At 41.0% G+C, this 25881-nt stretch overlaps 1 protein-coding gene across 1 annotated transcript in view; it reads left to right on the top strand.

Annotated features, from left to right (window-relative positions):
* FARSB (phenylalanyl-tRNA synthetase, beta subunit) overlaps positions 1-23228 on the top strand; it is a 41476-nt gene extending 18248 nt beyond the window's left edge. The window contains exons 16-17 of the mRNA XM_009325110.1: positions 6027-6179; positions 22559-23228. Coding sequence (XP_009323385.1) covers positions 6027-6179; positions 22559-22710 — 305 coding nt within the window. The 3' untranslated portion in view covers positions 22711-23228. The remainder of the gene's footprint in view (positions 1-6026; positions 6180-22558) is intronic.
* The last annotated feature ends 2653 nt before the right edge of the window (positions 23229-25881 follow it).

Raw genomic sequence — 25881 nt, 5'->3', positions numbered from 1 at the left:
TCATCTTTCCATCCTCTTTAAACAGAATTGCTTGTATTTGTTCTCCAAAATTATCTTCCGGAAAACTGACAACCAATATGAAGAATTAGATTTGTAGCACAGATACAGGGTAAAGAATGGAGCAAGTCCGTGTATAAAAATGTATAAATAAATAAAAAGCTCCACAGTATAAAATTTCCCCTCTCATCTCTAAAAAGATTTTCCTTATCTTTCCACTTCCTCCAACTATGCTAAAAAAGCGTGGCTGCCTTTGAATTGTTCTGTAACCTTAATTGTTTCAGGTGAAACAGCCAAAGCAGCTAGTTCGAAAGCTTCAGTGAAATCCTTCCTGTGTGATGGGGCCTCTTTGCACTGATTTCACTGTACAGGATCAACATTTCAGATTATCTTTTTTATCTGGAAAAATGTATCCAAGTAAAATGAACTGTAAAAATGGATTTTTAAAATGTTAAAAATTTGTCTAAAATTCACCGATTAGTTTCTTTCTATATGGTATATTAGGGGAAAAGGAGCACACAAGCTACAACTTTTGGGAGGAAGCGCTTGTACACTGAGTTACAGCTCTGAATGAAGTTTTGCCTCTCAGTGAAAAAGGCTGACATGACTTTAAATTCAGCAGCAGAAATGGTTCTGTTGTTTCGTTATCTGGTTTCAGATTTTAGTGGTTGTGTTTAAGGTATCTGGGATCTGCAAAACAAAGGTTTATATAAGGCATAAACAAAATGGCAAGTAAATTGCTTTGGTGATGAATTTAATTTGTAGATTACTTTTTTTTTTAAAGGAAAAAAAAAGCCTTGCCAAGCAAAATAAGCAGTTTTAGCAAACCGTGTAGAGGTTTTTTTTGTTTTTTATTAAATACAGACAGTTTGGTGGTGCAGCTCATTCCTTGTTGGGCATGGAGTTAGCTAGAATGCAAAAAACATGGTACAGATGGCAGGATAGCATCAGCATTCTTCAGAACCAAGAGTGGGGCTATTTATCTTGGAATAAGGCTTTATAAAATTTATAAAATACTATGGCTTTACAAAATTTGCAAGTTAAATTGATTACTTTTATTTTGTGTGTGTTAATTGTAGCTCTTGAAAGCCCTGATTTATGTGGATGGCTGCTTAACGGTTTTATAAAGACTGATTTTGTAGTGTACTTCATTTTGATGGGAATCATTGCAACAGATGAAAGATAAAGACTTCTGAGGCAGCAGCTTCGTACCCTAGGCTCTTGGGCAGCCCTCTCATGAGTTGAGCACTTGCAGACTGTGAACGGTATCTGAAATCGGTTTTAATGTTGTGTTTAGAATAACTACTGTCTTTCCTAAATTTACTTCCAAAATTAAACTTGCCTAATAAACAGTTTGAAAGGGGAGGGGGGGAAGAAATAACTGGTAACTCTGCAAACACTGAAAAATGTGGGGTTGTCCTCTCACATATGGAATGAGATTTCCTGCAGAAGGCTTATGTCATCAGACTGACTAATTTAATTTTATTATTTCATGATTTTGGCATGCAGAATTTCCAATTAATAATTTAAAAAGTATGGGTCAAAAGAGTACTGACATTAACTGTATTTGAAATGGCATCTTGTAGTCGTTCATGTGTGAATGAACCTAGCTCTTTTAAACGCACTGGTTTTTAATAAAATACTTTCTTACACAGAACTCATGCTTACCAAGGTGAACTGAACATACTTCTCTTTAGACATATCTGGCAGAAAGGTTTGACGTACTAAATTAGCAAAACGTGTGCCAGATTTAATATAACTAAATGGAATCAAATCCGAGCAGAAATGTTTCTTCTCGAGGCAGGAGGAAAAGTGCTGATTTTGAGTATGTTGCACAGCATTTGTGTGGTTAGCTTGTAACACTAGATAGTCACTTCTGGTAGGATAGTTACACCAGTTCAGCATATAAATCACCACCTTACACCACCAGGCCTAACAGAGAATACCCTTTTAAGAAATTAATCCATTAGAAAATCACCTCTGACCAGTGATCTTGGAGAATCTGGCAAGCTTATGGTAGCACACATTTAGCATAATTTGCATCACTTGTGATTACAGCTGCTGCCATGTTTTGAAGCATTTTGCCAAACTGTCTAGAAAGGTTAGTTATACGCAGAAAATACTTTGGGATTTTTGTGAGGCTGCGAGACAAGTTTAAATGAGCAGATGCCCCCCTGCAGATCAGCCAGTGATTTTTCTGAAGCATCTCTAACTTGGGAGGGGGCAGTGTACAACACTGCTTTATCTTCCTCTGCGCTCTTTTGGCTCACATATTCCTAACCAGCTGCCCATCCTTCGGATTGTTGTTCAGCAGCATCCCCAGGAAGTGCTTTGAAGTCTCAGAAATATATATGTATAATTTAGGTTGACATACTTGGCAGGCTCATTTAAAAAATAGAATCGCTTCACGGCATGACACGAGAGATCTCTTAAGTGAGTTATAAAGAACCGAAGCATTTCTAACATCCGCCAGCTTTTGCATGCAGTTCCTAATACTTTCTTTTTTCTTCCTGTTGCCTGTTGTGAATGAACTTCTTGTGTTGTAATACAACTCTGTAAAGGAGTAAGTTTTACAACACTGTTTTTTGAAATGCTTGAAAATGTATCCTTTCCTTTACCAAGGATTTTTACAGTTGGCTCAATTGAAAACATGAGGTATAAAAATTGTTGTGTATGTTTATTTCTGATGTGTTAGTTAAGAATAGTGATCTGAAGACAGCATTGACTATCTGAATAATAATGAAATGAAATTCAGATAGTTGTCACAAATTCTACTAGCATAATGAATTGCAAAAAAAAAAGAAAATCATTCTACTGAACGTCTAGCCCAAAGAACATGCTGTCTTAGGAACAAATAAAAACTTGGGGAAGGAGAAAACATTTTCTTCTTTTCCGTTGCTCAGTACAACATGAAAATAGATTATCGACCATTCATGACTTGTGTATTACTTATTGGTATCTTAGAAGAGCTTGGAAAGAGAGATGCATAATGATGGGACTGAACAGCCAGCGTACTCAGACCAGAAATCAGATGTTGCGTTTATTGATATTTTCTCTGTGGCCTTTACTTTTCTGTGCTGCCATTTTAACTTCAGGTCTGGATTCGCCAGCATTATTTAATACTGCAAATTATTGTAATGACAGGAAAAAGTTCCTGAGTGACAAAGTACAGACTTACTGCCACAGTAAGTTCAGCTTTCAGTGACTGTTGAGAAAACTTGCAGCTGTATTGCCAAACTGCTGCTCTAGAAGTTTTGAATGACTTTTGGCTCAAGAAGGCCGTGCTTTCATCCTTTGTGTAGGGTCTTGCTCCTGTATTTTGTAGTCTTTTTTAATCCTTGTATTTCTAGCCACTTGGTAAATGTTTTACTGTTTAGTTTTTGATAGATATTTTTGTTATTAAATGGTTCATTGGACCAAATAAGAAATTAGACCTTTTTTTTTTAAATTAAATTTACATCTGGCTTATGTGGTAGATATTAACAGTTCAGGGAACACCCAATGAGCACTAGAGTTTCTGCTTGTATTTAATCTTGCTGTACATCAAGCACAAAGATTGGCAATGGCGAGTCAGACCAAAGGCTCGTTTAGCCCAGTAACCTGTCTGTAACACATGAGAGCATATAATACTTCTAGAGTGCTCCCCTGTTCTCCGGCCACGAGTAGCTCAGGGACTTCCTGACTCAAACGTGGTTCTTTGTCTCTAGTAACAAATAGATTTATCTCCTATGAGCTTCCTCTGAGCCATGTAAACTTTCAGCATCCACGAAATCCCGTGGGGAAGAAGTTTCACTGCTTAACTGCATGCTGCTTGAAGAACCCACTCCTTTCCTTGTTCTGAGCTTGGCTCCTGTTTATTTTCATGTCCCCTATTTCTTGTATCGAATGCAGCAGCAAACAATTGGTGCCTGTAGAAAAGAAGCATCTCTTGAGGTCTGAGGCGCTCAGTTCTGATGCTTAACGTCCAGAACTACGTGGAAGTACAGTTCAGACTGTAGGTGCAGCTATAACTCCCATGAAGTCACTAACTGTATAGGGATCTTTAACCACGCTCTTTCTCTGGGCAGCATGTAGTGCAGTGCCTTTTTTCGGGGAATACTAAGTCCAGCTAAGATGTTTCATGACCAGAGGTCCTGACAAATGCCCACTGTGCACACAATTTGACTGTATAAAGAACACAGTTCACCCTGGCATATGCTGGATTTCATGTACATTTCTTTTGGGTAATTTCTGGGAAAGAAATATGAAAGCCCTTATGTCACATGGTGCTGCCCTACCTTAACTTGCAGACCAGGGAGAGCTGTTCTTTTTAGTCCTTCATTCTTAATTCCTTCACTACTGAAGAAGTTCTTACTCCCTCTTTCCCCTCAAACATTACAAGTATTAATCAGCATGAAGGATTTCCTTTTTTTTCTTTTTTTTAAGGTAATTCAATTGCTGTCAGTAAATATGTTTCTTCCCCATATCTAATCATCATTAAGTGGAAGAGATAAATATGAGAACGGCCATCTAGACATGAACGACTAGGAGACCACAGATGCCAGAGGGCTCTCTAGAAAGGGAAGAAATCTATGCGTGAAAACCTGGCTGTAACATATTGCACTATATGTCAATATTATGAAGCAGTGCAGTATAGAAGGGGATCAGCTGATGACTCACAGTCCGTGCTATATGCATGTAATTGGTCCTTTTGACTAGCTCTGGTCTGATTATGTGTGCTGAATGCCCTTGAGTGGTTGAAGTTATTTAGGTGCCCTTCTGGAACACCTGCCCTGACTTCAATTGCAACTGAAATTTATATGGTTTATATGCTGCAGGGTTGCTTTACAGTGTGAACAGAAGCATGGTTAAGTGGGGATGATCAGGAGATCTCCTTCAGAAGTGCAGGTCTGGTCCAAACTGAAATGCAGTGTATACACTTAAGAGGCTTTCGAAGCATATGAATGTCCAGAAGAAGAGGACGGTCACATAAAGAGTCCTTCCCTGGTTTCAGCAAACTTTGCCCTTGTATACGCCAACCTCGCTGAACACATGCTTGCACTTTAACCTTGAGAAGGTAAAGACCTGAGGGCAATAAACAAGTTTACTACATTAATCAGTCTTTTGAATTTCACTGCTGCTAATTGGCAGCTGTGACAATACTCTTGTTACTCTGTTCCTACGTCATTCCTCTCAAAAAGTGGAAACATTGAAATCCACAGTGAGTAAAGCTTTGAAGTAGAGCACAGTGGTCCTAGACAGTGTACATTGCAATGGTCTAGCCTAAAAGTACAAGTATAACAACATATTACTATATATTCATTTTGAAAGTTTAAAAAAGAAAAATGGATTTTGATGAAATCAATAATGTAAGAAAACTTACAGCAGGGAGAAGGCAGGGTTTTGACTTAGGGAACTGTCCAAAGTGGGAGACGCTCGTGTCACAGTCTTGAGGTTGTGAAGCACAGCATGTTTTTCATAGTCACTTGTTTTTGGGGATGTCCAAGATGATCATGAAAAGCATCGGTTGTGATTTGGAAAGCTGTGTGAATTTAGGTCTTTTCATAGATCACCATGCTAGTATTATTACTCATTTCAAGTTGTGGGCTAGTTGTTTTGTACTGGTAGTTATTCTGCAGCCGAGTTCTATAAATATTTAGCTTTCCCACCAGCACCACAACTTTCCTGATGCTTACTGAGTATTTACCTTTTGGCTAGTCTGTTTTTAATTTCTTTAACACTTAACTATACACTTGGTACCTGTCACTGTGTAGAAAATACTTACATTTAACAAGCCTATTTCCTGCTCAAGGCATAGGATACTTTAAATCTTTCTTTACAGTTCTGACTGTGAGACTCCAGTGGGTTAAAGAAATCCTATTACTTCCTCAGACTATATGACAAGTGTGTCAGAGAAGCCATTTTACATACTTATTTCTCCTTTCAGCCACAAGAGCCTCACAGTGCAGCAGAAGAAAACTAATGCAAAAGGCAAGGTTAAAAGTGTGATAAAGTTTCCCAGATAATGTAATTGTTTCCTTTTTCTTCAGATGTAGGTGCAAGAAACCACAGGCATTTCTGTGCGGTTTATTACAACAAGAGCCCGGGGTTTGAGATTATCCATGGGTTGCTGGACAGGGTCATGCAGCTTCTGGAAGTACCACCAAATGAAGAGAATGGATACACAATCAAGGCAACTGAAGGTAAGGAAGACAGAGCTGCAGTGTACAGCAGAGGTTGTTCTGGAGCTCAAAGGAGCTACAGTCTGAGGTGAATTTTTGGTTCTCAGCAGTAGGCACTAAGAATTAATATTATTATTATATATACTGTCATACTGCGGTATAAGTGAAAAGGCATTAACTGCATTCACTGACTGCAAAATGGGATTGCTGTCTTTGTGAGCTGTTCTGAGTAGTTTTATATAAATTGCGAGTTGACAGCTTTTTAAGGAGAATTACAATGAAGAGTATGCCATGAACTTCATGGGCTGTTTACAATGAATTAGTCCGCTGATGCAAGGGTAGGTAGGAATTCACTGAATTGATGAATATGCCAGGTACCCACTGCATTCTCTTTGGCTAACAGTACCTGGAAAAGACAACTTCTTACACCTGATCTTTTAGTTTATAGCTTTATCTATAGCTTCTATTCATATGTACCTTTTATTTATATATTCATATGAAGATATATGCCTTATATATCTTTTATTCAAAGACCTGCTGTCTTTGAGACTGAGCCTGCTGCTTAGACAAGTGTTTGTATAACAGCCCTCTTCCTTCTCCGTACAGGGCGAGCTGCACATGAATTAAAAATAACATCCTTAAGTGCAAAATCTCCTCTGTGTATGTGTATATGCATGTAAGAGAGAAAGCAAGCAGGCTGACCCCATTACTTCATTGAGAGACCGTAGGTTGATGCAAGACAGCATCAGCAACTAATCTATTCTGCTACCTAAAATAACAGTGTAGTAAATACAGTATGGAAAAGCAAGACTGCAGGGATAGCGGCTATGATTCTCCTTATACATCATGTATTGGTGTTCAGAGATATGAGACACTGACTCAAACTGACACTTGAAGAAGTGCCTCCATTCTGCGCTTACTGGAACAAGTGCCACTGATGGAGTCCCTGACAACCTGACCGAGCTTGCCTATTCATAGAACTTTAATGAAGAATTGTCAGGTGCCTCCCTGTTTTGCAGTGCGCTGCCAAGATGTGAGACATAACACTTCAACTGGTCTCCTAGCACTTTAATGCACATTTGTGTCATATATTGATGCTTTTTTTCCCCTCCTGTTTTTTGACAAAGTAGTATTTTGCTCAGTATTATTTAGGCAGACTGTCAAAGGGTTTATTAGAATATTGTTAATAGGATTCCCACATTGACCAGAGGAATGTTTAAACAATTGTACTTTTTGTTCTAATTCTACCAAGCACAGAACAGGTAATAGCAGAGCTTCTTATTTGGAAGGGGGGAAGGGGGGGGGGGTGTCATGTTTTAACCCCAGCCAGCAACTAAGCACCGCACAGCCACTCGTTCACTCCCCTCCTCCCCCCCGGTGGGATGGGGGAGAGAATCGGAAGACTAAAAGTGAGAAAACTTGTGGGTTGAGATAAGAACAGTTTAATAATGGAAATGAACTAAAATATAATAATAATAATAATAATGATAATGATAGAATATACAAAACAAGTGATGCACAATGCAATTGCTCACCACCTGCCGACCGATGCCCAGCCAGTCCCCGAGCAGACAAACGTCCCCCCCTTCCTCCTTCTTCCCCCAGCTTTACATGCTGAGCATGACGCCATATGGTGTGGGATATCCCTTGGGTCAGTTGGGGTCGGCTGTCCCAGCCGTGTCCCCTCCCAGCTTCTTGTGCCCCCCCAGCCTGCTCGCTGGTGGGGTGGGGTGAGAGGCAGAAAAGGCCTTGACTGTGTGTCAGCACTGCTCAGCAGTAATGAAAACATCCCTGTGTTATCAGCACTGTTTCCAGCACAAATCCAAAACACAGCCCCATACCAGCTACTGTGAAGAAAATTAACTCCATCCCAGCCACAACCAGCACAGGGGGTTAGAAGAGCCTCTAGGAGCTGAATACTCTGCTGTCACTGAAGTCAAACCAAACTGTTAGATTCCTTTTCAAAACTCTTCTGTAGCTTGTTTTTGAATAGACATATCAAGAGTTTGCTTTAGTACTGAAAATACTTGCAAGTGTTTTACATCCCATACATTTCAATGATGTATGGCTGACTTCAAGAAATTGGGAAAAAGATCTCAAAGAATAATCTTAACACAGTGAAGAAGTTATTTGTAGATACTAGTGCTGTTTAGTATTCCTGATGCTGTGGGATTTGTAATGCCTATTCAAAATCCCTGCATTCCCATGACATTACTCCACAATGCATTTAGTGTAAAGGATGGATTATGCCTTGTCATACGCAATATATTACAAGCAGTTTGTGGCTTTTGGCTATAGACACACAAAAAAAAAGTGCCTACTATTTTCTGTTTCTCCAGCGATTCAGAAACTCTTCTGGGATGGCATGTAGCTTCCTTGCAGTTCTCACATTGGAATTTAACCTTGGTAACAGTGGAGATGGCTGATACTCTAGTGCCATAGTGAATGCAGTGTCACTGCACCAACTTACTTAAAAGACCTTGACTGCAGAGATGGTTGGAAGTCAAAGTAGAGGGGGGGGGGAATTTTGTTTGGTTTGGGGTTTTTTTTTTTTGTTTTTGTTTTTTGTTTTTTTAACTTGCTTCACAATATGTCAATTAAGCATGTGCGAGAGAGAAAATGTCAGATGATGGAGTAAGGTCAATTGCCGAGGAAAAAAAAGAAAAAAGATATCCTGTAACATCTTAAGAGACTGCAGCATACAGAAATAATTCAGAAGAACAGTGCAAGTTACTTCAGAAGTTTTAAATCAGGACATTACACATGGCATGGATTTTTAGATGCATCTTTATGGAGCACGCTTTTTTATTGCCTGTGCCAAATTAAGATTTGTACAGTGAGAAATAGGTTTATCCTATGACTCTGATTTGGAAAGATCCTAGGTACTTTTGCTGTGTGTGATCTTAAGCAAAACTTGAGACTAGTAAGCAACACAGTGTAAAGGTAGGGTTTTAGTCCAGTTGTTTTTATTCCTTGTGTAACTGATTAAAATAGTTCCAGTGATTATTGGAAAAGAATACAGGAAAAAAATGTTGTTTTAAATGAGCAACAAAGAATAGACAGAGATGTATTTAGCACATATTTGCCTCTTTTCCAGATTCTCTTTGAAAAATGAAATGCCTGTACTGTAGTCCTGTTTGGTCCATATGTGCAAATCATGGTTATTTAAGCTCCTTCTGTTCTACCAACACCTAAGTGCCCTGCGATTTGACCTTAAGGTCAGAGCCTTTTTGCCTTTATAGCAACACCTGTGAAAGAAGTACAGATGCTAGAAAATATGGGTGAAATTGTGATGTTCCCCTGGCCTTTGCACTATGCTTTGGTGTAATCTGAGCTAGGTAGTAAGTGGAGAAGAGCTGTTTAGAGCAGCCTTAAGGAGGAAAGGGGTTTGAGTGACTGAATTCAAGGATTTCAACATACATTTGGCACTCAATGCTTTTCAGTTTCTCAAAGTTAATAATGGAACCATTTTTTTCTTATTACCACTAAATATGCAAAATTATAAAGTTTAAGACAGACCTCTGAAATACTACCCATTGTTTTAAAATGCACAGAATGGACTTTTTGATACATTAGTGAATCCTACAATTGCTGGCCTAGAAAAGCATTTTGTTTTTTTCTTTGTTTTATAGCACAGGCACCCATAATCAAACATAGATTGAAAAGAGCACAATTATTGCATCAATCCTCAAGTTTGTATGTGCTCCATAATAAAAATTTTTGCATAAAACTCTTGAAATTTTAGCCACTTCCATACCATTAGTAAAATTTAAAGATCAGTATGGATGTGTATGATTAGGAGGTAAACAAAAATCAGACTTTAAGCAATAAAAATACAGGTAGAAAGAGCCAACAAGTTTGGTCATATGTTGCCAGGTAATTTTATTTAATAAAATTATTTATTTTTGAGTTCACTTTCATTGGTTTCAGTTGCCTCTAGTTTTCAGTTAAAGGGCTTCTGATATATATTTATATTCAAATTTTAATCTCGGTAGAAATGGATATGTTTTCTGCAACGTTTTGGTCATCTCGTGCTCCTAGATGACCATCCGAGATGGCTATTTTCTTTCAGAAATCAGGACCGTGATCACAGGAGGTGATGTTAATCATGGGATTTGGGTCCATAGGAAAGTCTTACTTAGGCTAAAAAGAATGAAAAGGGCTTAGTAAATACTGACGGTGGATTCTGTATTGCAGTCTTCAAAGGAGTGGTGTGAAGTGTAAGGTATAATTATCCTCGCTCACATTATAACACTTGGAATGACTGTTCCTTATTTAAGGAAAGAAACCCTGGTTTTGCAGTACCTTCTGAGAGTCTGTGTACTTGGCAAATGGAAGTTAATTGGGCACAAACTGCTTAAACGGAAAATAATATCCGTATTTTATGAAAATGAAGCCATTTGACAGGTTCACAAAAAAATGTTAATGGTAAATCTGTGCATCGATGCTGCTTCGCTGTCTGCCCCACTGCCTTCCCTGACAAAACTGATATTTGATGAAATAGCATTCCTTCATGTGAAAACAAACAATCCCTGAACAGTGTGAGCTTGTGACATGAGCTACTTTTTTTGTACATTGATTCTTGTGAATTTCAGCTAACTCTTGGATTTTTTTTAAATTTTTATTTTTTTAGTAACTGTTCATGCCATTCATTCTTTTAGGGTAATCAACAGCTTAGTAGAGCTGGGAAGTCAGCCTGTTTGTCTTCAACATAAATGTGTACTTAATAAATGCATACTAAGTCTTGCTTCCTTCAGTAATTGACAGTTGTCTTTCAAGAAAAAAAAAAGAAAGAAGTTGCACTCCCTTCTTTTTACTGCCCTTATTTAATTAAATGAAAGGTGTGGTAAAGTGTAGAAAATTTTAATTCCACAGTAAATCATAGTAATAGCTTCTCATTTAGTAAGGTTTAGCTGTGAAATTAGAGGTGTAATAGTTATCTCCATAACTAAGAACATCAATAAACATTTGCTTTTATAATAATAATTACACAACAAAACTTTTAAAAAAAGAGTTAGACTGTGAACCTTAATTCACAAGACAAGAGGAGGGAGGTCTGGGACTAATTCTGAGTTACATGTATAGAATTGCACCCCAGCATCCATCTCTGGTGATCAGTTTAAATTGAGAGACTGTAATATACACAGATGTTTAGTACCCGTGTTGAACTTGGCATTATTAATACCTGTTTTATTTTAAGGAACTGTAGCTTGATTGCTCTTAATGGCAATCCTGGCCTTTCAGTTGCCTGTCTTGGCAGCCATTGCATCGTTCCTGGATGTCAATAATTGTGTATTTACTCATAGATAACTAAAGGAAATGTGCCAATTTTACTATGAAGCCTCCAAATATCATTTGTGACATACTAGAAGATATCAGTCAATTCTTATTCCATTTATTTGGCATTCAAAAATAGATACTTTATATTGCATCCTTGTAATTGTATTTATCTACCAAACTTGTAATTTGAAAGACAATAATCAGATTTATTTGACAACATCTGTTTTCAATAAAAACATACCAGCTGGTAACTGACTGTATTCTAGTCCTCTGAATTTCACATATGCCAATTCCCGAATAATTTTTTTTTCCTCACCCGGGATCAATGTAGATCATCCACCTTGGAATACTGGCACCGCACTAGCATTGTTCAAGTACTACAGAATTCCCGGTGTTGTTACTATAAGTTAACAGCAGCAGGCAGGATATTTGCTTTGAGAATGGCACCAGAATTCTGGTGCCTAAGACTCCTAACATCTCAGAAACATCCTAGTCCCAGTAGATGTAATCAAACATAGTCTTGATTTTTTCAGTGGACTGGAAGACACCTTATTATAGTCAAGAATAACCTTTTTTCCCCCAGATGAAAGAGAAATATTTATTAAAACCCTATACATTTCTGTCTCGCATAAGAAGTTCAACCAGTCTTGTTAGCAGATGAAAGTACTTTGCCTACAATTTGTTTCCAGTATTCTTAAAAAAAAAAAATCTTTCTAATGCTGTCTTTATTGCTGCCAGTCATTGATCCTTCCTAAACTATTCAGTTTCCTTGATAAATTTTCAGCCACTGTTATTAATCATATTTTATGAAGTGCAATTTAGTCCTCTCATATTTGCCTGTAAGTAGCTTTTCTGATTTTTTGACCACTTTCACTTCAGCACTAAGCATGGACAGGGTTTTAACCAAAAGTGTTCCCAGTTTTTGTTGTGAAACTAGTACTGCTCATTCATCAAATAAATTGTTCTTGAAGGTCTCCCAAGAAGATCTCCCAATCTTCCACTCCTGTTTTTCTGTTTAGCATCAAGGGAGCCTAGTTAAGAACTACAGTTCTAATTATCTAATAAAATGGGTGTGGCTGCTCATGTAACGCCCCTTTAATTGTCTGTTATATCTGCTCTTCATTTCCTTCCTGTAAATACAGGATTTCCGATTTATAGGAACTAAATCCTTACAAACTTAGGCCAAGTTTATTTCTGTCTTACCAAGTATCTTCCCACACCAGTGTTGATGCCTCAAATTTGGTTGTAACCATTTTAACACCCAAGGAGGTACACGGCAAAGATACGAACCAGGCGAGTTGCTTATATTATTTATTTAGCCAAAGTGGGAGCTTATGGTGTGTGGAGTTCCTCCAGATAAGCCTCATTTGTCAAAATCTGACAGTACACTGTACCACTGGACATCTCAGAGGTGTCTTACTGTTGCAAGTGATGCAGTTATGCCAAGCAACACTGAAATAGTTTGTGGCAAAACCCATGGTTTGTTTCTGGAAGTAAGTCTCATTTCATTAGCTTTGTGTTAGACAGTTGATCTTTATTGTGAAGAGAGAGGCTATCAGAAAGTGGGTTTGAGGAGGGCTTTTTCCATTCCTGTGGTCATTTCAGCTCCTCATCTGAAAGTTTTTAGGTGTTCCTTCCCAATAACCTTCAAATATAATGTTTGCACAAACTCATCCCCACCCCCTCCCCCCCAAAAAAAATAGATGTATCAGGTAGAGGAAAAGTACATTATTTTAGCACTGCACAGGATAATAAAAGGTTTGACAGGCTTAGATTTGTGTCTTTTAAACTTTCATCACCAAATTATGTTTGGCATGCTTTTTCCCCCACATATGAAATTAAAAAGTTCAATAAAAGAACAAAGAACTTACTGTTTCTCAAATGCAGAATATTATTTCAGAAGAGAAACTGCTTTGAATTGACTCATTTAGAAGTACGTTTCCTATCATATAGTAGTGGAAGGAAAAAATCTACGGTGACTGCAAAAATATTCTGGGGAGGGGTGTCAAGTCAACTTGTAAAGAGACACAAGCTATCTTATCTTCCTCTTTTTGCAAGTACTAACTAATAAAGATTACAATGTTTTCCTTCCCATTACATTTATTCTGACAGATTAGGGATGCTCCAAGAAGTAGTAGCGTTTCTCCTGACAGACTCTTCATTTTCTACCAGTTTCTGTCAACTCCCAGAACGATCTAAAACATTTGTGTGTGGCATTTCTGTTCCTGAGCTCAAGGTGTTATTTCTTCTCCCTGACGTTAAGTCTTTGCTATTCTGCTGTTCCTTTACTGGGGAGGCCTCTTCAGAGTTTAAGTCTTTTTTTCCCCCCACCAAAGGCAACTACCTTTTTTAATCAATCATAACAAGTCTAACAGATAAAAGTCTTCCTTGCATCAGGAGTTTTAAACGTCTGGCACAGCTTACATTCTGCAATATAGAATTAAGTCCCTTCAATTTTTTCTGTCTGTCTCCTTACATTTTGAAATAGAAAATTATTTCTTAATCATGAACTGTATTTTCAATGTTGCAAAGCCTTCTCTAGAAAAGAAACTATTCATGCAAGCCAGCAGCAGAAATAGCAGCAAATTGCACATCTCCCTTCTCAGTGAACAGGGGCAGCGACCGAAGCAGCGAGGGTCAGGGTGCAGGTCTGGTTGCACTGGTTTCTCTGGTGAAGTGCTACGCTTGACCAGTGCCACAGCTCCATCCTTCGATTCCGTTTTCACCTCCTGGACAGCCTGCTATGGCTAGAGGCCAGCTAAGTGTCTGTATGCTTTCATTTTCACTACAATATTAATGCTAGCAATTGTGATCGTGTTGAATTTATAGCTCGTAGTTAAGCAGTTCTGTGATCTGGTTTGATTTTTGAAGTGTGATATGGAGGCAGAGGGGCAGTGCTTCAAATTTAATTTTACATACACTTTCTAATATTTATTTATGCAATAAAACTTTAAACAGGAATTTGCAAGATTTTGGCCGAAACTTTTAGATCAACGTGAATGCAGAATCCTAAGATTAGTATTGCTGTTGCCCGTGGTGGAGGAGTTGACTTTACCTTTGCTTACGGTGCACATATTAGAAAACCGTAGATAGCAAAGAAATGCTGAGCTAGCGCAGACTCAACCCAGCACATGTGCCGGGCACAGATCCTCCTTGTTTGGGCCCAGAAGCAGAATAGCCGTATTTGTTGTAGAGCCGGTATTGCTTCTGGTCCTGGGCTGGCTCACATTCAAGCCAGTTCAAGCATTTCTGTTCCTGACGGTGCAGCCATGTGCTTCAGCCACAAGGCGTTGGTTTGCGACAGAAATCTTGGTTGCTAAAACTAAGTGATTAACAGTTCCAGTGACTGCTGAGATTCATTGTTTAATTATGTATTATTCCATGCTAGTTTGTCAAGTCATTTTCTAAAAGGCATGAAATGTGGTAGCTGTGGAAAAAAAAAAAAATAACAGCCACCCGATATTATGCATCTCAGCAAGTAATGTCAAGTCTTTGGGAGGGGAGGACAGCTTGGTCGAGGGCATGAAATGAATAAACAACATGCAAACTAAATATGAAATACTAAAGTAGACTTGCAGACTGACTTAGTGTGGGTTCTTGCTATTCTCTAATGCTTGTACGAAAGCAGAGATGAGAAGCTGAAGTCTGCTGCCTTACTGTGCATACACAGAGGAAGTTATACCCCCTACCATAAAGAATATGGTTTATTGTTTCCTAGTTTCTGATGTTTGCAAGGATGAATTATTCCTTTAGATATTTAAAGAGGGATAAAAACGGTCATGGAACAGAAAAAAATTCAGGTTTTTAATACTCAAAGCTTTGTGTTCTCTAACTCAAGTGAAATAGCAAGACATCTTAAAAAAAAAAGGAGCTTTATTTGGGATTAGGAATTCTCTAGTTTTATAAGTAGCTGTGACACAATATCAGCTTAGGTTTGTGACTTTTAGACAGGACGAAGTATAACATTTCAGATAAATCAGATAAAACTGGCCTAAAAGCAAAGATTAGCTCTGTAACGGTAACTCTACAGTGCAGCTAAACTCCAGTATAGAATTGCTGTTTCTCACAACTGCCACACAAATGCAAATTTATTGAGCTTTATACACAAGTACTGATTTTAGAAAAATACACAGAATTTGATAGATTTCTTTCTAGGTTTCCTACTTAAGATTTTCTGTATGCATTATTTAAGCAGCCACCCTGGTGCCCCAGCACTGAATATGTGAAATCCTGTTACCCAGATCAGTGACCCAAAACATCTGCTTTCCTTAGCCTCAGCATCCACCCAGATATTACCTTCCATTAGGAAAGGCGGGAACACAGTGATTTTACCCAAATGATCTTCAGTGTCCGACACTGGCGTAATCCTGAGAATAACACAGGCGAATAAAGAGGAGCTCCAAACCTATTACATCCCTGAAGCCCTTCCTGACACCCAGCAACACCGAACGCTCTCTGTTAAAGCTCCCGGGGCACTCTACAGCAAGAACGAAAAATAAATCTAGGCTAAAAGTCTGTGTTGGTCTCTGGTCTCAAGGCAAATGAAGGAAAGCGATTGCTAGCTGCACCAGTCCCCAGTTCATCACTGCAACGCACTTTAACGTGACTCACAACAGTTGACTCTGGACCCAAGCAGCATTGTGATTATTTCCACACTGCTGACAGTGTATTGTAAGTTTGCATTTGTAAAACAACATCACTGATCCCTAAATAGTTTTAAATATAGTCAAATACAGAATAGAATATGTTCAGTAGTAGATGAAGGTTCTTATGAGATAGAAGAATTAGTTTTTCCTCACACCCTCCCTGAGATACAAGTCAATAAAAATGCAGCCATTGACTTAGTTGTGACATGGGAAGATGATTAATTGACTGACCCCTGCAAATTTGTGGATGATTCTCCATATTCCCTAGCCTCATTGTCTGCACAAGGACTCTAATATTCAGCTCTGGTTTTGGATATCCAGTGGTACCAGTCGAGGTAAATAATTGATTGTCCCTTTACCCTCTTCTGCTATGCCCTGTATGTGGAGGCTTTTGAAAAAACATGGGAAGAGGTCAGGATGAAAGATGTCCTTCAGACAGAGGACATATTCGTGTCAGACAGATATTTCTTCTGTCATCTTTTCAAGCGTTAATTATTTTCTTGGGGGGGGGGAGAATAAGGTGCTTACCTTGAATTTGATTGTACTAATTTGAATTTCCTGACATGTCATTACAGTTAGGTGTGATCTGGGGAGTGGAGGTTGTTCTGACTTGGCTTTAGTCAGGAGTTAAAAACCAGGAAACTAAAGTTAATAAATATCCCACTAATTCCAAAGTATGTTTTTTCTGGGCATGAGAGTATGTGGGGGAAGAACTGCTGACAACGAGCAATTGGTCTCTCAGTATGTTCCAAAAATCATGTGAGATTTGAGATGTCTGTGATTTTAAAAATTAGCTGAAGGTAAATCATCCCATGACGAGCTACGATTTTGAGGTTGCTGTTGCTTTGCATAAGGTTCTGGGAGCCTGACCACACTGCGTACATGAGCAAGAAAAAGTAGTTGCCTTTTAAAATACTGACTGGTCTGACAGTGTCCTGTGACTTTGCATTTGAGCATATCTGGCAAAAGAACGAATTAGCTGAAAATGTGAAGAACCTGAACCTAAAAAGAAAAACAACATCTAGCCTCACAAAACTAAGTTCCATCCAATGTAGCACAGGTAAAATACTTTGCCAGGTGAGTCAGGATCAGGTAGTGAAAGGGCAGCTGGAGTGACTAAGGGGATGGAGAATTAAGATGAAAGCCTTCAGAGGCCAGCTGAGCTCTGCTCTATTACCTTCTTAAGCTTCAGCTTCCTATGTTCCTTCAAATTATAGGAACAAACGAGTGGGTTTGAAGGCTTAGTGCAACTGTAGGCCTATAATACTACTTTAATCTATTTCTTTTTGAAAAGGAGGGAGAGTAAGGTAGAGAAAAGAAACTGTGCAAGGTGTTTGACAACAAAGAGTGCAGGGAACTCGGAGCTCTTTGAGGGTCAATTAGCCAGAAAATGTGCTAAAGACTACATGCTCTATTGGATTATTGGCCAAAGAATTACCCCAAAGCAATCAAAGTGGCCCTGTTGCCTGAATACAGAGCGGCAATTACAGATTTTGAGGACATGCTACAGAAGCTTTAATTAAAGGTATTACTTCTACACCACTGAACATTGGAAATTAAATTCTTACTTGCAGCCACGAGAAGTAGCTTTTGTCTTTCGCTTGCATGTAGTATGTCAGCGTAAGATATGGCTGGCTTTGGCATCTCTTCTTTAGGAACGCATATTGTATTTCACCCCACCCCTTCTCGTAACTACCAATTATAGTGTTGACATATTAAGAGGTGGATTTCCATTGCTAGACCTTCTGGCTTCCTGTAGCATTGTATAGGTCTCTATCATCAAGGACAATACGATCTCTGACTACATGTCAAGGTGAAGTTTATGAAGTACTATTTGTGTGCAGAGCAGAAAGGATTAACTATATCAAGAGTGATAAATCTGTTATCCTTAAAATGGATGGTATAGTAAACTACAGTTTTTAAATGAGTTTTGGCTCTCGATGTCCTTGATGTTCCAGCCAACCAGACCTACAAGAGCAGCCTTTCAATATAGTTGCACCAGCAGCAAACGCAGTCCCTTCCTAGCACACTTACTGATGATGGTGCCTCCAAGTGTGCTCTGGTGGCTGCTTGACTCGTGAAAGCTTTCTTCAGGAAGACCATGCTCTTCACAACCATACCGTTCTCGATGATATTACATACAGAGATGGGAAAAACTACTGTCAGCTTTGAGCTCCCGCTCAAAAGCTGCAGGTCACAGCTGCTGACTTTTCTGGGAAGGCACCCTTTGGACTCCTTTTGGCATCAAGACTTTACTGAAGCTTTAGAGCACTGGGCTTCAGCTTACGGTGATTTATTCAAACGAGATAATAGTGTGTGCATTTTTTTGCTGATTCCGTATGTGGAAATAGCATACACGTCTTTCATACAGCCTTGACTCTCACTCTAAAGTTTTATACTTCGGGAGTTGACATGATAGTCCAATCCATAACACAAGCTTTGCTAGAAATCTAAAACACCATTGCTATTTACTTGATAATACAAGAAACACGCAAATCAGGAAACAAAAAAATCCTTACCTTTGGTTCCTAGTCGTTTCGACGAATCCTCTGGTTTGCTGTCCTCCTCTGTGGGTTGCTCGGCTCCTCCTGCACCCATGGCTTGTCCTCAGCACAGTGAGGTTCCCCCAGCTCAGGTCTCCTTTTCTAGTCGTGGTTGGTCCCCCGGTCAAAGCATTCCCCCCAGCTGCAAAATGCTCGTTTCTCTTTTCCCCCCTTTCTGCTCAGATTTTTCATGTTTCTCCTGAGTTTTTTCTTGCTTTATGTGCTTCCCTTTCAATGTCTGAATCTTTTGATCTGAAATTTATATGTGCTCCAAATTCTCGTGCCCTGGCAGGGATACACGGACCAACAACAGCCAGTCTCAGGCGTGAGCCAACTTCCTTCCCTTACCACATGTGTGGTCAAAGGGAGAGTCACCCAGATGAGGAAGACCTTAGATCCCCCATCTGTGGGATGCAGTCTGGAGGCCCTTTTGGCAGGCAGGAATACACTTTGAAGCATTCTGTAGTGCAGCCAATTATCATAATAATAGTTTCATTATTAACCAGAGTTCATAAACTCTCTGTAAACCTATTCCTCAGCTCATGTTTCTTTGGCGCAAGAGCCAAGTGTTAGCTGGACAGATGGGGACCCTAAAGCTTTTAACAGGTTCTTTCATTTTTGTTTGCTTATTGTCTGATCTCTTCCAGTCACAGAACTACACCCTGCAAGTGCCATGTCTGCAAAGCACCGGGCACACTAGTGACTGCACTGTGAAGCAACCGACGTTTCAGGGTTAGCTTAACTAGAAAGGGGGAGGTGATTCGAAGGTCCTGCTTCCTGCACTTCGGGGAGCCAAGCGTTCCCCACTTGATACTAATTCTATATTTACCTCTTCACTGCAAGGAAGCGCAAAGTAAAATAAATAACATCGTGGTGCAGCATCGGTTGCTGCATATGAGACGGCAAATGTGGGTGACTGCCTAACCCATAGCCTGGAGCAGCGGATTCAGAGCCACACTGAATGTGCGGTTTCGTGGTAAAGGCTTCAGCCAAAGCAACAGCTTGTCCCACTCTCCTCCCCTCTCCAGGTGGAAAGCCACCACCTCCCTTTCGGCGGTGGCGATTCACTGATTCAGTTCACTTGTGTTACGAAGCTGTGCTGTAAGCTCGTGGTAAGAAGGGATAAATTTTATCGGTGTTAAGATTCTAGCTAACGTAACTCTTCACTTTATGCCATAATGGTTAAGCCATTTCATAGCTTCCGATATAATGTCATGAATTGCCATCAGTTTTCAAAATTTATCACAAATGCGTATTATTTAGTTAAATGCAAGGGAACTTCTACTGAAGTTAACCTTCTAGGGAAGGTCAGTAGCAGTGGATGTGAGGGTCAGGTAAGGCTTCAAGTCCGCCCGCTGCCTGTCCACCTTCTGCCTAACTTCTGGCTGGGAGACCGACAACTGGTGATGCCCGGATAGCAGAGCATTTCTTGTGCCTGAAAACATAAAATCGTTTCACACAATGGGAGGCGGCACAGATCTTGGAAACTGCCTTTGATAGATTGACTGAGTGCAGTATTATTTTACACCCCATCCAGATGTCTACAACGAGTTTAAAAACAGTTAAGTCTCATGATATAATTGGGCCTAGATGTGCAAGAAGATAAAGTAACTTTCCCAAGGCTACACACAAGGCAGCTCAGAACAACAGACAAGTCAGACTCACAGCTTTTTAACTAACCATATTGTCAGAGCTCTTTTTTCCTATAATTTTATAGTGGGGTACCATGCCAACGTTATTAACTTCTGCTTGGTTCTTGCTCTTGTGCCAGTTTAAGCTCACAGTCAAATTTCTAAAAGAACGTCACTGTGTGCTGCTCACATCCTTGGTACAATACCAGCTTTATTCACAAATAGGAAAGCCTTTATCGCTAACTACAAGAGTACTTTATTTTTAGGTTATGTTTTCACCCACAGTCTGCAGTGATCTGTACGTGTGGCGTTTGTTTCTTTTCTAAATTTGTTTCGTCAAGTTTTATTTTAACACTTGTTTTGAATGGTGCGGCTTGGCAGTGGCAAGCGTCTGTTTGGCTAGAGTCATGTGCCAGTAACATCCAGGGGCTAGATCATTTCACTTTTGTACGGCCAGTGTAAGCAGTTGGTTTGCGCTCGTAGCTAAGACTGGAACTGGATGATTTAAAAGGTACTGGTTCTGAATATTTTTTTAAAACAGCCTTTAGGTAATCGTTTACTCCTGCCGTCAGATTTCACAAGGCAGCCAAAATTGGAGTACACATTTAAGTTAATTTGCACTTACAGCAAGTTGGACAAGAAAAAGACCTAATTGCTGTTCTTATTCTTGTAGCTGCAAGTTACGACGACAAGCCTCACAGGAGACACTTCTTAAATGAACTATTTCCATTGGGGAGCTAACAAAGAATACCTCTCTGGGCTTGACCGCTAGTGATGAGAGTGTCATGAAAATGTTCCTGAGGTTTGCGGTTAATTTGGCCCTTTATTGCCTTTTTTAAATAGCTCCTTGTAAACGCAGTAAAATGTCCTGGGCTGATCCTGAACCTTAAATGGCATTTGGAGCAACCAGAGAGTAAGTTGCCATTGGGAAATTCTTGCAGCCCTTTTGCGGGATGCAGAGGACGCTGAAGGGCTGAGTGCCGTGTCGGCAGCAGGCAGGGAGCAGGACTGGAAGCAGCTCCTCAGCTGCTGTCTTCGTACTGGCACAGAAGCAAGTAGAGCGGGGACGTTTCTCATCCACACTGATACAACCTCACGCATAGCCAGTAACCAGCTCGTCTTGTAGAAGATGCTTCGCTGGATTTTGGCCTATTGAGATAAAGATGCAGCGCAAGGGGCGAGGGCAGGGAAGCTGACTGGTCCCCGATGCTGTCCCTTGCCCACTTGTTTAACTTCTGAGTGGAAATCTAGTAAAGGCCCCTTCCCTCTCTGCAAGGGCAGTAGCATTAAAAACGTGGAGGCAGCTTTCTGCGGGAGGATCTGTAGGATTCAGTGGCCTTGTTTTCATCCTCTCCCCTTTCCTCCTCTGAGCTCACAGCATCGCCTTGCAGCACGACTCGCTGGAGGTCCTGCGCACTGTGCCTTGCTTCCACACACTTGTTATGAAAGAGGTGGCTTCGGAAGGAGCAGCTTGCTGGTTTGGTTTTGTCTTTTGAAGGGCTATCAGGTCAAAATGCCACTCACCTCAGGACAGAGACAAAAAAAAATGCAAGCGTAGCTGCTATAGACAAGCTTGAACGTATCGCTGGTGTAGCCACCACGCACAGGTACGTTCCCAAGTAGGAAAGGCTTTCCGTGAAAAAAGTCTGCACAGCTCCTCCAAGTTCTTCATGGCCAATTCAACTACTTTTTTTTTTTCTTCCTTTTTTTAAAGTCCCAAATAACATTTGAAACTTGGGGCTTGGTTTGAGGGAAGAGGAAGATGAGCTTCGACTTCCTTTGAGTTGCTCGTTGTTCCACAGTTTTACAGTATACAGGAAACTGCTTAAAAGCTCTTCTCCCGATGAGGACTGTAGGTTGTTTCTAATTATGTGACACGTAATCAAGCGTGACATGCCTACTTACCCCTTAGATGACAGCAGGCTTTATTTCCTTAAACAGAGTAAGGTGGGAAACATTCAGGTGTTAAATAGCCTTTAGGCCTGCAGAAGTTCTTCATTTCAGTAGCCCTCTGACTCGACTTATCTGTGCTAATTTCTATCATCACAGGAGTAACTCAGTCAAAACAACCGGAGTGTGAAAAATGCCCACGCTTCGGGCTTCACATTTTATTTTTAACTCAGAGTGTTTCCTCGTTCTCTATCGATCGTGACAACTGTTAATGCAAGAAAGTGAGAGCCCCTTCTTAGCATCTCAGCACGGAGAACGGTTTAATACTGACAGCTTTGTTCTCCATGTTAAATGCCTATTGACTTCTTTGGCCCGGAGAAACATTGATTTTTCTCTCGCTTTCTTGACAGGCTCTGCTTTCTTTCCTGGTCGCTGTGCTGAGATCTTTGCCAAAGGTCAAAGCATTGGGAAACTTGGAGTCCTACACCCCGATGTTATCACCAAGTTTGAGCTCACCATGCCATGCTCTGCCCTAGAGATCAGCATTGAACCCTTCGTGTGAGGACGGGACTTTTATCCTCCTACAGCCATCCGCTGTCACATGCAGCACCCTCTGCTCTTTTGTCTTGCTCTGCGGGGGACATCTGCTTACGCTTTTATATTCCAATAAACTAGAAAAACAGAGCCTGGCTAAATATGTTCCTTACAGTGCAATTTGGCTAGCTTCTGCTGGGTAAGAATGTGGCATCTCGGACTAGACCGTGCCCTCAATATTTTTAAAGGGCGGGGGGGGGGACGACAAAGAAGTTGGGTAAAAGCCCAGTGTTTTACAAGAGAAATGTAATGGCAGAGCACATGATTAGTTTTCAAAATCAGAAATGTTCCACAGACACAGCTCCATACTGTAACTGATTATGGCTGCATAACAGGAATCTCATTCTTTTCTTATTGCATGAAATAAGATAATTGATTAGAGCAAATGTTGAGTGAATGTGAGCAGAACTAAGGAGTTGAGCTTTTATTCTGTACGGTTGTCATGTGCTCATCAATGGCTGGGGGAGGAAAATAAACTTGTTTCATGAAAACCAGAGCTATTTTGTAAGCAAGATATGTGCAATATCTGCTTCCCTACTCCAGACATAACTGTTGATCCTTTATCATTCTGAATTCAGAAAGGGGAGGGGGTGGAATTGAATTTTTTCACGGTTGATGTAAGCCTAGTGGTTTTTGAAGCTCCAAACCAAATTGGGGAAATGCATTTTAAGAGCATATGCCAGTGGTCTTTTGCGTGAAGAGCTGAAAAATATCAAAGCCTTTGTCCGACTGAGGCTGGCACATTTGTCTGCAGAGGTTAGCGTGGGCCCGCCGCACTCGCACAGCCCCACCAGTAGCTTTCTGAACCCCAGCGGCGCAGCAGGGACCACGCGGCTTTCGGACAGTTTTACTTTTCTCGCAGTTTTGCCCCTGACGATACATGAAAAACCCCTCGCGGGTCCGGCTTTTCCTCTAGGTGGCTTTCTGGCAGCAGTTACGCTACAGCCTGGCGCGTTATGCCTCTGCTGTCTGGGCAACTGGGAAGCTCCATCCAGCACGGCGACGATGCCCGATACATCCCTCCTGGTGTAACGCCACTGAGTGGGTGGCCAGCTCAGTACGCTGCAGCAGGCTCTTCACTGGCTTGCTAATGAAGCTGGCTGTCCCTCATTTGCAATATTATAACCGTTGCTAATGTTGCAGGCTAACAATAGCGAGTATTTTGCATTAGGCCGATAAGCTGCGGCTCGTTTCCGTTGTGGGAGCCAGATAGCCCCAGGAGGGGAATCGTCCAGGGGTGGACATCTGGGTGATGCTGGAGAAGGGTGTTAACAATTAACTGGCTCGACAAGAAGAGATGCGCAACGGCAAGGGTAAGGTAAGCTCATAGTTTTATGAGCTGCATGTCTGCGCAGTTCCCTGGCACTGGACCCACGATGGCTTTTCAATGGTAGAGTTTTGGAGCAACCAGCAAATTTTTCAATTTACCCTGTTGGTAATCTTAACAGGTGGGAGGGCAACAGGCAAGGCTTTTTGGTGCAAGTGTTAATCCAATATGAAAAATGCACTACAATTACCCATCTGGAAACCCTACAGTCCCCCTCAGATGGAAGCGTAGATTTTAATTGTCTCTGCATGACAGATGTGAAATGAGAATATAGCTATTGCCATACGTTGCACGACTGACACCAGTGCCCACGGAGAGTGAGAAAACTGCAGTTCACGTTTTAAAGTCTCCCAAGGGATTGGCCAGCTTGTCGTTTGCAGTATGTATCCCTCCGTGATGCCTACACAACTGTAACCAAGCAAGCTCACAGTGTGGGAAGCAATCTGTAACGCAGATGGTAAGCATTAAACCCCCCTGTTTATTAGTGTGTCATGCACGGGGATTAGGACGACAATAAGGCAGATTTGCATTTCAGCAGAGTACAGGCATATTTGCGTGCACTAAATATATTTCTCTGCACAAAATTTTTTCGCTCTGGGTGTCCCAATTCTCCTGTGAATTTACTGTCCTTTGAGCGTACAGACCAGATTAGGCTGGGACTAAGGGCTTGCGCTGCAGTGGTATGTGTTGCGAGGCTTTTAGGAATCACCTCTCCCTTTTCATACCATTTGCCCGTGTGTCGGTAGCCAAGTGCTTCACAAGCAGGGCGTTAGCTCTGTCCCAGGGAGGTAGCATTGCTTGCTAAAAGCAGAGGAAGAGAATCGAGAGGTTAAAAAGCCTCTTCAGAGCCACCGATCCCTCTCGCAGCTAGACGCGGTGCCGGCAGCCTGGCAGAGGCTGCTGTAGCTCTGAAATTCAAGCTTTGCTGTAGTGCCGTGCTCAGGATTAGCCGCGAATCCTGACGAGTGGGACACTTCGTACAAGTCTAGCATATTTATTGCAGGGCGTTGTCTTTCGTAGCCCCAAACCGATTATCTGATATTTACAGCTTGCTCATAGCAGTATTCAATAATCAAGGTATCTAACACAGAGCTTCGTGCTAGAGAGAGCCACCGTGAGCATTACAATTTTGCTTTTACCCTTTGGTGTAGCTATGGTCTCTGGCAAAGGAAACATCGCCTGCTGATGGTGGTGGCTTTTGAGCAATTTTTGAACACCTTTTGAACTTTGAGTATTTCTTTAAGGAAGAGTTGGAAGTTGGATTTTTCACTAGTGGTCCCCAGTTATGAATTACTTTTGGCCTGCTCCTGCTGGCTGTGGGTACTGGGTCATCGCTCGGGATCTGAACACGAGCACAAAAGGCTGGAGAACTGGTGACAGCGAGGTCAAAGCCCGTTTTAATGTGCTGTCTGGGTGACTGCTGGGTTCATTTCAGCTGGACACGAGTACTGACTTTTGGGTTTGTCCTTGCTGTGCTTCGGTCCTGCGAAGGTGCTTTTCCAAACAGCAGAAGCCCTGAGACAGCCTGGCTCCAGCTCCCACGGGTCTCTGCGCTTGCAGGTCACTGTTGCTATTGCCCGTGAGCGTTTACGGAAAGGTAACGCTTGGGACTGTTCCCATCTCCGGGCTGGTAGCGTGCTTGCTTGCAATTTAAATAATTCTCGGTTTGGCAGGTGACTATGGAATAGGCCGAGCAAAAGCAACGGGTGCTGCCAGGAGGCTGCCGTGGGGATCACGGCCTCGGGCACACGCGACACCTCTGACCGCCCAGCGACCTTGAAACCGAGCCCGGCGCGAGGGAGGACGAGCGGG

This window comes from Pygoscelis adeliae, unplaced genomic scaffold (genome assembly GCF_000699105.1).
Source record: "Pygoscelis adeliae isolate BGI_AS28 unplaced genomic scaffold, ASM69910v1 Scaffold155, whole genome shotgun sequence".
NCBI lineage: Eukaryota > Metazoa > Chordata > Aves > Sphenisciformes > Spheniscidae > Pygoscelis > Pygoscelis adeliae.
This window is presented reverse-complemented; position numbering and strand designations above follow the sequence as displayed.